The 13991-nt window shown below is 35.9% G+C and overlaps 1 protein-coding gene across 1 annotated transcript in view; it reads right to left on the bottom strand.

Moving 5' to 3' along the window:
• The window catches only part of LOC145678476 (uncharacterized), a 52551-nt gene that overhangs the window by 20928 nt on the left and 17632 nt on the right, over window positions 1-13991 (bottom strand). Inside the window, exons 4-6 of the mRNA XM_081748657.1 lie at window positions 11737-11914; window positions 5553-5727; window positions 402-676 (exon numbers count right to left, since the gene is read on the bottom strand). Coding sequence (XP_081604783.1) covers window positions 402-676; window positions 5553-5727; window positions 11737-11914 — 628 coding nt within the window. The remainder of the gene's footprint in view (window positions 1-401; window positions 677-5552; window positions 5728-11736; window positions 11915-13991) is intronic.

Raw genomic sequence — 13991 nt, 5'->3', positions numbered from 1 at the left:
CTCCCTTCGTATACTGGTGCATTACAGTGTTCCTAAGTGTATTAATACAGCAGAAAATATTTTATATGTAACTGAAACTTGTGCAGTGCATTGAAATCACACTTTCATGTTCCTTCATAGAAGAAAAAATCATTATTGATAGTTTTAAAAAATGTAGATGCATGTGCTGGTAGAAAATGAGAAAATCATAAAGTACAATAACGATATTCTGAGGAATGTAAATGCAAGACGAACAAAATGAAGGAAATGAAAAGGTGAGAAGACAAAAATATTCAAAAGATACCAATGTTCTTAAGTGCAAGTAAAAACAAACAAATTTGCAGATAGTAGGAGAGTAGTATACACTCGGATAAGAATTAAACCAAAGTTCCTCTTTAGATAAATGAACATAATCAACTTACTTGAATTTTCTTGAAAAAGTCACACATTTTCGTCATAAAAAGATGCTCCATAAATTTCCCGCACTGTAACGCTTGTTCAGGAAGAAGAAAAGCTATGAACTCCTCAGCCAAATCTTCATGTTTGTGAAAAATGCTTGTAATTTCGTGATAGAGATCAACAACTGAAGGAATTTTCTCTCCTAAGTCACTAAGTGCTTGAAGGAAGCTCTGATACGTTTCCTCTTCTTTACCTTCCAGTCGTTCTCTCACTTTTGTAAAATAGGCCTCGGCAAATGCTGTGAATACAAGGTTATGTACATTATTACAAAAGTTTAACATACTCATACTATTCCTACTTTCAATATTTTAACTTCATTTGTCATTGGTACTCTTGCATAATGTTGCACTTTCGATCAAATACTCTTCTCTAAATATTACCGTCCAGAAGGTGTGAGGGAGTGATTTTATCTCCATAATCTTTTGCTTTGTGAAAGACCGTTGTACATACTGTATTTTCTTAGCTTTCTTTTTGCGGTAAAATAATACCCCGTTCTTTCCATGTCGATAAGTATGATTTCCGCAAATCTGCCTTCTCTCAGGATATTCCTTCGTTTGTTTATGAAGACCAAATCGGTTACCCATGCGGAAGCAGTCTACCGTTGATGCCAGAGATTTAAATTTCAATCCAGCTTGCAATCCCCTCCACTCGACAATCAACAGGTTTGTGTAAAGGTGAGTGCCTTGGGAGAAGGGTATTAATCGATACATTCCTTTCCAGTCTAAAGAAGGAAATAATAAAGGAAATAAGAACAAAACATCCATTCAACTACAAGGTATGTCCTCAAGCAATACCAAATGAAACAAAATCGTAGCTTTAATGCATACATAGTTACTTCTGTACAAAAAACCCAGCTCAATGTAATACAAAAGCAAATTTAGATCCTGAAAACAATTAGTTTGATATTTATCGATGGTTATTGGGATGATTTTTAAAACAAGCACTGAAATTTCGAATATTTAAGATTGTCTAATAAATGTGGAACACAGCAAAGAAAATCAATTTAGTAATTTTCGATTTTTTTTTTTTTTTTTTTTATTTCATTAGTATTAATTTGACATATTACAAGAAACATCCTTTAATCAATGATAACATTCCCAAACCACACGAGACTGGATTTAAATAGTACTTCTTTACCATCATGTTTTCTTCTTGCCCCAAAAATTAAGGCAGTTCACTGGAGGGCGAAAATAAGAAATTAAGATAGTCTCAAAAACGAATGCAACAATTTTCTTTGTATGTTAAAAATCAATATTTCATTAGTGATATTTGGTAAAATCTTCAAAGGGTATTTACTCTTAGAATGAGCTTATTTCATACAATTTTCTCGAACTCGATTTTGTGCGATTTTGTTCACAAGGGCTTCTGCCGGAAATCTAACCCTCTACAATATGATATAACTGATGATTTAATTTAAGAAATGAGACTCAATCTTGCGCTTATGTGGTATTACAGATTTCTGCGTCCATGTATTGTTTCGATCTACTGGCTTGAAAGAGTAAAAATAAAATTATAATTTAAACGTGTATAATAGTTGTTTTTCCATGCATTCGAGTCTTGTAACTCCGAATAGACTCATGATCCTGAGTCGAAATCTAATAGCACATAATACACAGATACTTATAAATTTAGTGGAAACACCTAAAAAATGGAACTTAACAGATTAATATGGTGTTGGACCACTTTTTCCCCTCAGAACAGCTCTGATATGACGTGGAAAGGAGTTACATAGGTCATAAATAGTAGCAAGTGGAAAACGTGGACGATATTACACCATTCCGCTTCCATGAGAGAGGATGAAGGTAAAAATTTGAACTGGATTCGTGCTTCCAAAATGTGCTACAGATGTTCACTTATGTTCAGGCTCGAAGATTGGGCGGGTTAGTGAAGATGTTCAATCACGCCGCAACAGCTCCAGCTGTGTGGATGGGCGCATTTTCACCCTGGAAATTATGTCATTGGTCCGAAACAATATCTAGACAATAGAATTACAGGGTCCCTTAAAATGAGACATACTGTAATCACGGGCACGATAAGTGTCAGCACAGAGTCCACTGAAAACAAAGATATTGTGGCCCACAGCATCCCAGAACCACCGCCATGTTTCACAATTAGGCTGTGGGAGGTGCTGCTTGAGTTCCTCCGTCACTCGCATTGCAGTCGCACGATGGTTCTGAGTGGCAATTCCCTTTAACGCTCGGCTGGACCTGTCCTGAAGGTCTTCTTTCTACTACTATTCCTCTTCGCTGATGAGGTTTTGCTGTGTCTTTTGTAGACTATCATCACCTGCTATCGACCTGTTAGCAGAGAAAAATTCTGCGACTTAAAATATTATTATTTTACCGACAGTAACTTTTGTTTGTGTTTAGCAACTATGATCATCATCCATCAAACGCTATGATTTGCAGTTGTGGTAAACTACGGAGAATGACGATACAGATTCTTTCTTTTTTCTCATCATGCATTCGGCGATACTCATTTCTCGGCATGCAGGAAAGCAAGAACTATTGTTATTGGCTAAAATTCTTTGTCTGCACTTCTTTCAGACAATCTTACAGCGTGTATATCCACTACTTCTCCTTTATCAAGAAGCTCGCTCAGTATGTGCGTGCAAGAGACAGACGCGGCGGAAAAGAAGAGGAAAGAGGAACTCAATGACCAGTGCTCGCTCCAAATGATTAAAAAAAAAGAAAAAAAAAACTTTGTGGGAAAGATTAAGTTAATGGCAGTAATAGGCATTACAACAAAGCAGCGCGATACAAATTGCTGGATACAAATGGAGTAATTAAAAAGGACAATGTGTAAGTTCGCTATAATTATGTACAGGCAAGTTTCCGAGATTCACCCATGTCTTCGCTGTGATCATTCTGTTTAGTGCTTGGAACTGTAAGTAGTCAGACTAACCCAAATTAAAGAACTAAAGTTAGGAATAATCACCATTTAATTTCCATCTTTCATTTTGATGTGGTCAAGAAGTTGATTTCACGTTCCTGTTAGTGTGATTTCAATTGTAATCTGCAGTGAACGCCAAGAGGAAGTTATTCTCGAAAGTCACGTGTATCAATGTCTTATGTAGCAGTGCAGTGCAGTTAATACCGGTATACATTAAAAATCAAGCGGCCACTCATTTTTCTGAATATTAATAAAGTGTTTAATTACGAAAGTTTATGCGCATATAATAAAAAGATTATTTCTGACGTATATAAGCTGCAGCGTACCGACATTAAAAATAAAAAATACAAGTAAAAATATTACAATATAATTTCAGGTCATACAGAACTGAGTTTGTCATGTCCCACTATGTTTAGTCGTCTTTCTCATCACTGATAGATAAGTTCAACGAATGATATAAAGGGTCATATAAAGTGTCTCAGCCGGTTTTTTTTTTTTTTTGGAACATTTTTGAACAGAAAATTTTTGTACTGAAAATCAATTTTAATCAAGTACATATCTATGACCTTTTGCCATTTTTCGTACAACTCCCTTTTTGTTGGCCAATTCTGATAGCTTTTTCTGAATTGCTTCGTTTAAACGGTCGAGTTGTGCACAGTACAGGACAAAATTGACGGTTTCGTCAGTTTGCAGCAGCTCATAATGAACAATTCCCTTCCAATCCCACCAAATACTTAACATAACCTTGTTTGCCGACATTGAGTTATGTTCCATCATGACAATGCGCGGCCACACACATCTTTGATGACTCGGAAAATTGACGGAACTTGGTTGGGAAGTTTTGATGCATCCACCGTATAGCTCGGACCTTCCACTGTCTGACTACCATTTGTTTCGGTCTTTACAAAAGTCTCTTGATAATAAAAAATTGGCCGATCGAAGCGCCGCTGAAAATCACTTGGCCAAGTCATTCGACGATACACCACAGAAGGTTTACACCGATGGAATTACGAAGCTGCCCGAAAAATGGCAAAAGGTCATAGATAATAATGGTCAATATATACTTGATTGAAATTGATTTTCAATGAGGAAATTTTTTGTTCAAAAATGTACCAAAAAACAGCGGAGACTTTTTGTATGACCTATTAGAATTGTTGTTCTTATTTGTGTTCTGTCTTGAATGTAGTTCGATAAGCTTTGTACAAGTCAATCACCTACAATCTATTAAAAATCCAGATTGCGTCTATTACTCAATTCTGTTTTTCTTGTCCAAGTTAAATTAAAAAAAATCTATCTTGAAAGACTGATAATATTGTATGTTACTATATTTTTGTCTGCCGTTTGTTTACTCAATATTTGAATATGAAATATAAGAGCATGGTATGTGTCGTTCTTTTCGATAGTTGGATGGTTGTGGTAAGTAAAGAAATAAAGTATTAAACCGTCCTAACATGCTTTGTCACGTCGCATCCAGCGATTATCTTCGAGGCAGCCCAGTAACTCAGGTGATTTGCTAATTTGCACATCCAAAACTAAGGCGTTACTGGGCAAATTTCTCATCTTCTAGTGCAAGGAAGTTTTATATAATATCGTATTATTCTGTTAATTTGCTTGCGAATTAGCCTAAAGGTGAGTAGCCTTCAGTTTAACAATTGCACACCTCGGACATTGTCTGTCACGACACATCCAACACATTTGTCACTTTGTTACGCTCACACCATGTAACCGAGCACTAACAATGTACCTTCTTTGGAAATTAGAGAGAGCAAAATGATTTGGACATTTTACACTATCACCATCTGCTCAGTTCACTACACACTGCCGTTTTACTGCTTCTCGCGTAATACGGAGTTTGCCTAACACACCATCACTGTGTTCGTCGTCTGACAAATGTCAACCCAGTCATCTAACGTATTTCCATTAAATTGATAAAGATCTTAACATATTCTCAAAATAATCCAGTTTAATGAAAATTAATACACGAACTCATACACGGCAATTGGCTCGTATGAAGTATTATTAGTAGTAGTATTTAAAACCCATAAATTCTTTTTTCACATACGACCTTAGAAATAAAATGAATTCGTTTATTTCAAACTAGCACTACAAATAAGAAGAACAATTCGGCAGTAGAAACTAAAATCCAAGGAGAACAATTTAAATCAAGACAACAACAGTTTAGAATATTTAGAAAAGTAATCATAGTATGTTCAATTACGTACCCATATCTCTTTCTTCTTTCCTTATATCATCATCTCCTACTAAGAGAGCCAATGTTGATTCCACATCCTTGTAATGTTTGATCTTTTTTCGATCAAGACTGGAGATTTTTGTCTTTGGCGGAGAATGTATAGTAGAGCTAGCTAACATGAGGGCTGCCAATTCTTCCTCACTATCCTGAAAATAGAAATTCACGTCTTTAGACCATTCGGAAGTCGGGTGCCATAATTGTAGCATCATATTGAGGTGTCTGTGTTTTGGACAGTATTAATTGCAACAGCATATTTTGTTTTTCCTTGGTCCATACGCTGTTACTGCTGCAATGTAGGTAGATCAGCTGTTCGGGTTCATAACTATGATAACATCGATAAGAATGATATTACAGTTTGCACACAAACAAGACCAACTTTTCCTCGAAGATTAGTACCTGAGGGGAGCGTTATTCAAAGGATGAGTAGGTTAGTCTCCCTTGTGCCTCCTCGTAGCAATCAAAAACTTCCTTTCCGTCAGTGATAACGTTCTTTCGATAGTTCTACTAATAATGAGAGAAGTAAGACTTAATTTGAAATTCCACCGTAAATGTTCTCGCACTCTAAGTTTTATATCTTCTAATATCGAAGGTTTTTCCCTCTGGATCACTCCTGCATTGAAGATGGTTGCAGATCAGCAATTGAATTGTCCAGTTAAGTTAAATCAATGCACAAATAGGCAGGGTTGATTGACTTAAACCAAAGTGATTCGCAATCAGTAATAATGGTCGTACCGTTTAAAAGGATTTTTTTTAAATAGTGTGCACTTAAATCGAGTTGGATTTCTATCCTTTCACTTCAATTAAAATACCCATCCTAAGGGAGTGAAAAAGACAGTCGAAATATATGTTTCATATATATTATTACAATCCTAGTCCTCGCGTGCTTAAAACGAACGTTTCAGCTCTAGTTAATAATGTAAATACTTTGTAGAGAGGAAAATGAAAATATATTTGAAAAGAAAATACTATTCTTGATTAGGAACTCCTTACCACTAATAAATCTTACACAATATGGTATTACTTTTGTCATACTGAGTGCAGATAACTTGATATCAAATATTTATATTCACACACTATTCATGCTGATATGCAAGTTTCCCTTGAATAATTTTACAGCAATAGTTGCTGATATTTATTACAAGCAAGTTATGATGAAAGGAGTATAAAAAATTGTATTCAATTTATAAATAACAATTTTAAAAAAAATCTAAAGAGAACACATACTCGCTATGCAGCGCAATGCAAATTTTTTGCAGTTTACAAAATGGTAGCATATTCTACACGTGCATATTTTACTTTGGTTCTTTACTCATTATGATACTCAAAAAGAAATATCTACTAAGATAATTATAATAATCTTTCGTTTGTCCATTTATTATGAAGTGAATTCCGACGATCATTATGACCACTCATTCATATTTTGAGGGGACAATAATGTACTGCTACTGAGTAAGTGTCTCGTGTGAGAAATACTTCAGCAAAAACGCAACATAAGTATCAGGAAATCCCGATTTTGTTTCTATTCTAACATCACATAAAAGAAACCTGAAACCCCCGTACTTTACCAAGTAAAAAGAGGAATATCATTTCAACTGTATTCCGCTTAAAGAAAAAAGTACAACTGATTTAAATACACAAATCGAATTAAATAAAAAATCAACAAAAATGATATTTTTGAAATAAATCATGTTTTTAACCCTGCAAATAAGTACACAATTCATTTCGTTTTAATTATTTACCGAGTGCACATTGCATCAACTTTAACTTACTATATTTAAGGAGAGACTATGATTCCTTTCTCAAATTTTCAAAATATTACGAAAATCGAATATACATATACATATATATATATATATATATATATATATATATATATATATATACTAAAATTTCTCTTAGCACTTAGAAAATACTACTTAGTGAAACAATATCACGAATCGATACATTAACCTTAAATATTTTGTACTTACTAGAAAATTACACAGAACTTTAATACTGTCCTTTAGCCCCTGCAATACTTTTTTAAAAAATGAAGAACAACAAGTGATAAAACTATATCAAGACAGAAAAAAACCTTAATAGATTAGAAGATGGAAAACACAATTGGGAAATATGAAGATGGAAAGATTCCAAAGCCATGAGATGCAATCAAAAAGTAAAAAGATCTAATGTAATGCAAATTCTACGTTTACGATTAAATACTGCCCTAACACCGTATTTTCAACATAAAATAAACATAAAAGACAGTCTAATGTGTTGACATCATGAGAGCATGGAAACCATATATCATATACTTAAGTGTTCGTTATTTATTATTAACAGACATTTATTAACGCTAACACATCACTATCTTGGAGCAGTTCCTTTTTCAACAAAGCAAATTTTAACCTCAAACAATTGGTATATATGGTACATACAGGGGACAGACAAAAAAAAATCTAAACACACATCATACAGGACACGTAAGTTTGGCTTCCCACTGTACAACACGTGTTGCGGTTGCCGATCGTTTTTTGTTTTCAATGTGTCATGTGGACCTTCCTCTTTCGTCAGCAGTAACCAGTTCACCTGTGAGTGTCGTGGTGTGAAAGTGGTGCGGTAAAATGGGCGACCTGACAGACTTCCAAGAGGCATGATCATTGGTGCCCGTCTGGTTGGAGCTTCAGTGGCAACAGTGGCGAACATTGTGGGGGTATCGAAAGACACTGTGTCCAATGTCACGAAGGCATACACAATTCATGGGCAAACGACGTCTGCAAAGCACAACAGTGGTCGAATGACAATCCTGTCAGATAGGGACCGGAGGGCATTAAAACGGATTGTAGCAGCTAAAAAGAAGACCACTGCAATGAAAATTACGTCTGAACTCAATTCCGGCCTACAGAACCCGATTTCATCGAAAACAGTGCAACGGGAACTTCATAAAATGAAAATTCATGGCAGAGCCGCTATCGCCAAACCCCTGGTCACAGCAGTAAATGCGAAGAGGCGTATCCAGTGGTGCAAGGACCACAAGGCGTTGACTTATACAGACTGTCTGCTCCCAACTGTAAAGCATGGGGGTGGTTCTGTTACAGTATGGGCAGTGATATCGTGGTTTTCTGCAGGTCCCATCATAGCCCTGCATGGAATGATGAATGCTAAGACGTATGAGGCCATTTTGGGGGTATCCGTGGCCCAAATATTGTTCCCTGATGGTGATGGCATCTACCAAGATGATTTGGCACCCTGTCACGCTGCAAAAACGGTGAAATCATGGTTTGAGCATGACCAGGAGCTATCACACCTTCCTTGGGTCCCACAGTCACCAGATCTGAACATCATTGAACCATTGTGGTCTGAGTTAGAAAGGCGTGTTCGGTCTCATTACCCTCCACCAGCATCCCTTAGAAACTGGAGCATGTTTTGGAGGAACAATGGTACAAAATTACACACACCACCATTCAGGAGCTGTATACGTTCATTCCACGTCGGATCCAAGCTGTTTTGGACGCAAAAGGTGGCCCCACACCATACTAGGTATGATTTTCACACTTTTGCAAAAGTTTTAGATTTTTTTGTCCAACCCCGGGTGCGTCAAAAAATGTATACACACTTTGAACTATCATAGTAAACTTTTCCAACCTGCAAGGTTAGATTTCTGAAAAAGTAACATTATGCTTCCTCAACAGATGGCAGCAGAATTGTCAGTTTAACTCTGCAACCCAGGTAGTGGTAAGAGAGTAACTTCAATATGGTGAACAGATGTTTGAGCTTTGAAGAACGAAACAAGGTTATTAAGTGGTACTGAAAATCTGAGAAGGTTGCTGGGGTTTAGAGATAGTGAATATAGGGCTGATCTACCTTCAAGGGTAACAATTACACGTCTACAAGGCAAAAATTCGAAGTTCAGGGAACAATGTGTGATAAGCAGAAAAGCTGATCTGAGCGACCTCACTCGGTTACAAGTGATGAATCATTAGTGCGCTGTTGGAACTTTTTCAGCGTTCACCACAAAAATCTTAACAAGGCAAGGGCCACGCGAACGCGGCGTAAATGCTAATAGTGTGCTATGCATACTGAAGAAACGTAAGTTCCGTGTGTACTTTTCAAGGCTGGTGCAACAGCTAAGTGATGATGACTACAGCTAAGTGATGATGACCCAGATAGCAGGATACAATTTTGTGAATGGGTTTAGGAGATGGTTATACGTGAACCATGATTTATGAGTAGCATGGTTTGGTCGGATGAAGAACAATTGAAACTTAATGAAACTTTCAATAGTTATAGTTATGTGTACTGTGCTGAAAATAATCCCATGTTACTGTAGAAAAGGCTGTGAATTTGCCTGATGTAGATGCGTAGTGTGGCTTGACTCCTAGGGGACTAACTGGGTCTTTCCGTTTTGACGGCAATGTCACTGGACAAAAGCACCTAATTGCTTACTGACTTCATTTTCCCTGCTGTTCGTGCACAGGATTGCTTGGGTTTTCTGTCACGGTTCCTACCAACAAAATATTAATTATCGATCCTCTTTCAGTTGTATATAACACATTTTAACACAGTCTTCGATCGCCGAAATATTACTGGGTTGCCTCGTATATAAGTTCTGACTGACTGATCAACGCCCAGGCCAAAACCACTTAAGCTAGAAACTTGAAATTTGTACAAAGCATAGGATATGTGATGTAAAGTCCTACTAAGGATGGATTTTTGGAAATTCAACGGGGAAAGGAGGGGAGGGGTGGAAATTATTATGTTAAAATGGCCATATCTCGGAATCTCTAAAGGTTAGAGACACGAAATATGATATATGGACCTCTCATTTAAACTAATTAGACATGTCTTTCAGCTTCTTTTGGTATTTAACCTAGAAGGGAAGAAAAATGGATGATAAAGAACTGTTAATTACAATTATTGTAATAAGATGTTCATTTCTCAGAATTTCTTGAGGTTAGAAAAACGAAATTTAGTATTTACATTTTTCATTTAAAATAGGTAATTAAAAACGTATTTTAAGTTTTCTCATATACATATATATATATATATATATATATATATATATATACTATATATATATATATATTCCTTAGAAGGGAAGAAAAAAGTGGATAGTAAAAAAGAGTAGGGGGTGCAATTGTTAAAATAAGATGGCCATTTCTCAAAATCCGTTAACGTTACAGACATGAAATTTGATATCTAGAGTTTTCATTTAAAATATTTTTTTTCTTTTTTTTCTAATTTAAAATTAGTCTTTTTATTAAAAAAAAAAAATAGACATGTTTCAGCGCTTTTGATATTTCCCCTACAACGGAAAAAAGGCCCGGAAGAAAAATAAAGAGTCGGGCTGCAATTGATAAAATAAGATGGCCATTCTCGAAACCCCTTAAGGTTAAAGACATGTTAAGGATATGAGAAGTGCGAAGCCGTAAGCAGAGCAAGTTCAGGGGGTCTGGGAGCGATATATACATTAAAATCAAGATAAGGCACATTGAAAAATTAATAAATCACTTATAACAAGAAATTATGTTCACCATGCAGTTTCTAAACGATTTATTTTCGATGAATGCAACTGATCGCTGTTTATAAAGAATATTTTAGAATGACCAACTTTCTATTAACCATCCATTAAATAAATAAATAAATAAATAAAATCTTTGTCGTAAGGTCAACTAAGTCCACAATTTAAGAACTTTAAGTATAACTGGTAAAACAGACAATTTAGTCTGCACCATACGATACACCTCCTAACGAATATGAAATAAAATGAAGGAACCCTTGAACACCATCACACGCAGATGATACAACGGGAAATAAGCAATAATAAAAATATCAACTATATTCTTAGAAAGAATACTAATTTATGGTGCATAATGTCTGGCATGATAGATTAGTGAGATGGATTAAGTTGACACGTCACAAGACTTCTCTCTCACGAGTCTGAATCCCACGTAAGGAGTAAGTGTTGGGCGTTGTCTTTTCCCCTGCTTTCATTATCACCATTCATTTCTTATCATCTCCTTGGGTTTAAAAGACGAAACTGTGAGAAGTAAACCTAGAATCGAAAATGTTGTGGCTCTACTCTTTCGTGAATTCCTGAAAATGATGCCATACTTGCAGAGTCAAAACCTAAAGACATGGTATTATTTTGTTGTAATATAGAACAATGATATTACCTGTCGGCAGTTTTCCACATCTCCAGAATTTTCTTCGACATCTTTTCTTCTGCCCTCCTCTACTGAATCGCCTTTTGTTTGTGTAAGACTAGATTCATTTGGAATATCTACTTGAATACTTGTATCAGTTGTTTGTATTTGATTTCTTGAGATATTGGAATTTGCGTCTGTGCTATTCCTGGAAAGTAAAATGGTTTACATTGCCTGTGAATAACAAGTACTGTTTGCCCAGCATTGCAAAATAAATAAAAATGCAATCCTTTTATATGTATACTCACATAGTTCCTTATTTTTCAGACTATTTGCAAATGAACAGAACTTATTAAGTAATGTTAATTCCGACAGATTTATTTAAGAAATACTTGATTGTCCTATTTTTAGCTATTACATTTCCTTTAAGCTACAAATAAAATAAGTTTATACTTAGATCTGAACTACTTTATTTCGTTTTATTTCACCTTATATTTTGGGTTTCTTTTCTTTAGGTGGTTCATGAACTGTATGACTTAAGAAATACGTAGAAATGCTGCAGAATCAAAAACCGCTGGTGATCTTACTTAGCGCCAAATGAATGCAATAATGTGTCAACTGTTATTACCTAAATCTCTAAAAATCTTGCCTTCTTTATATTCCCACCTTCTCGACAAAAGTGGACAATATTAGATCCAGGCTTTTCTCAAGGCTCTTCTGTTTCTTTACGCATTAGCATTCCATACATTCTTCCATAATCATACACTAACAGCTATCATTCATCTCCTTTCCCTTATAGAGCATAATCACAGGACGTTAACTTAAATGTATATTTTCCTCCTTTACTACTATTCAACTTCATAGACACTGTTACATTTCTTGTTACTAATTATGGTAAACATGATTACGATTAAACTAGTTAACGTTAAATAGTAACAGTTTCGATACTGTAGTAGTTTTTGAGCTACTCAGTATCGGATAATCATCGAGCCTAATATCGAAAATATTAAACCTAATGCGAAAATAAATGAAGTTAAGTAAAATCCTGTCTTGATAATGAACCCTGCCTTAATATGAACTATTACACAAAAATAAAAGACTAACATATACGACATAGCTTTCATTTGACGTATTTGTCTTCTACTGGTCATGTACACTTATATTTAATGATTTACGGTATTCAATTTCGCAAGGAGACTTGGTTAGTTAAACCCAGTGAATTGAGTCGTTAAGTTGTACAAGTCAAATCACAAATAACCCCGATATGAAAGCCATATGAATCCAGTTAAGTTCTACTCGGATATATCATTAAAATAATTTCCAAATTTCATACAAAACTCCATATCATTAATTATTCTTTTTTTATAAAAAAAAATCTAAGGCACTGTTACGGTAATACCCCTAAGTAAAGAGTTTCAAGAATGAGGAAACTACGACTATTGTGGAAAGGTAACTGGAAAGCTAGAGGTAACATGTAAAAGAAAGAGGAGAAGATCCAAGGCAGACAAGATACAAGATGATTTGATGGAGAATGGAGGATGCCCAGGATAAAGAAGGAAAGGAATTAGACATGGAAAAGTCGACCCCATATAAATATGTGAAAAGGCTGAAACAAAGTGCAAGAATTTCTAAAGTGGAAGTCAACTTTGCTCTGTACACGAAGAATCAATCAGAAGAATGTAAACAATAGCAATGCACATTGTCAAGAAAATCTGTCAGACAATGTTTCCAGTAAGTTAAACAACCTGAAACTGAAAACGTGTCAGATGTCTGGATTGGCACCAGTAAGGCGACGACCGCAGTGCCGTGCTGTTGGTGGTGGTGTTAGGGCAAACACCGTACTACATGGGAAGCAGTAGAAATGCAGTGTGCAGTAAACTAAGCACACGGCGATAGGGCAACCTCTGATTTCCAAAGAAGGCAAACTGTTTGTTTTCGGTTATGTAATGAAAGCATGACGAAAGTAGTGAGTATATTGGATGTGTCATAAAGAAGAAGTGTTCAAGTTGATAACGGCCTACAAAACCCACTGTAAAACCATATCGGCGAAGAGGAATAGTGGTCAGAAGAAAACTGTGATAGATCCAGCCGAGCATTATAGCAGACTGCCACTCAGAACCATCATGCGACTGCAGTGCAAGTGACGGAAGGACTCAAGCAGCACCTCCCACAGTCTGTGTCGACAATCACAGCACACCGTGAGTTATATGACACTGACATAGGGCGAAACCGCTGATAAGGGATCATAGCGGTTTAGCACAATGGCAGTGGTACGGAAACGTGGA

Source organism: Thermobia domestica, chromosome 2, assembly GCF_964235325.1.
Source record: "Thermobia domestica chromosome 2, izTheDome1.hap1.1, whole genome shotgun sequence".
NCBI lineage: Eukaryota > Metazoa > Arthropoda > Insecta > Zygentoma > Lepismatidae > Thermobia > Thermobia domestica.
This window is presented reverse-complemented; position numbering and strand designations above follow the sequence as displayed.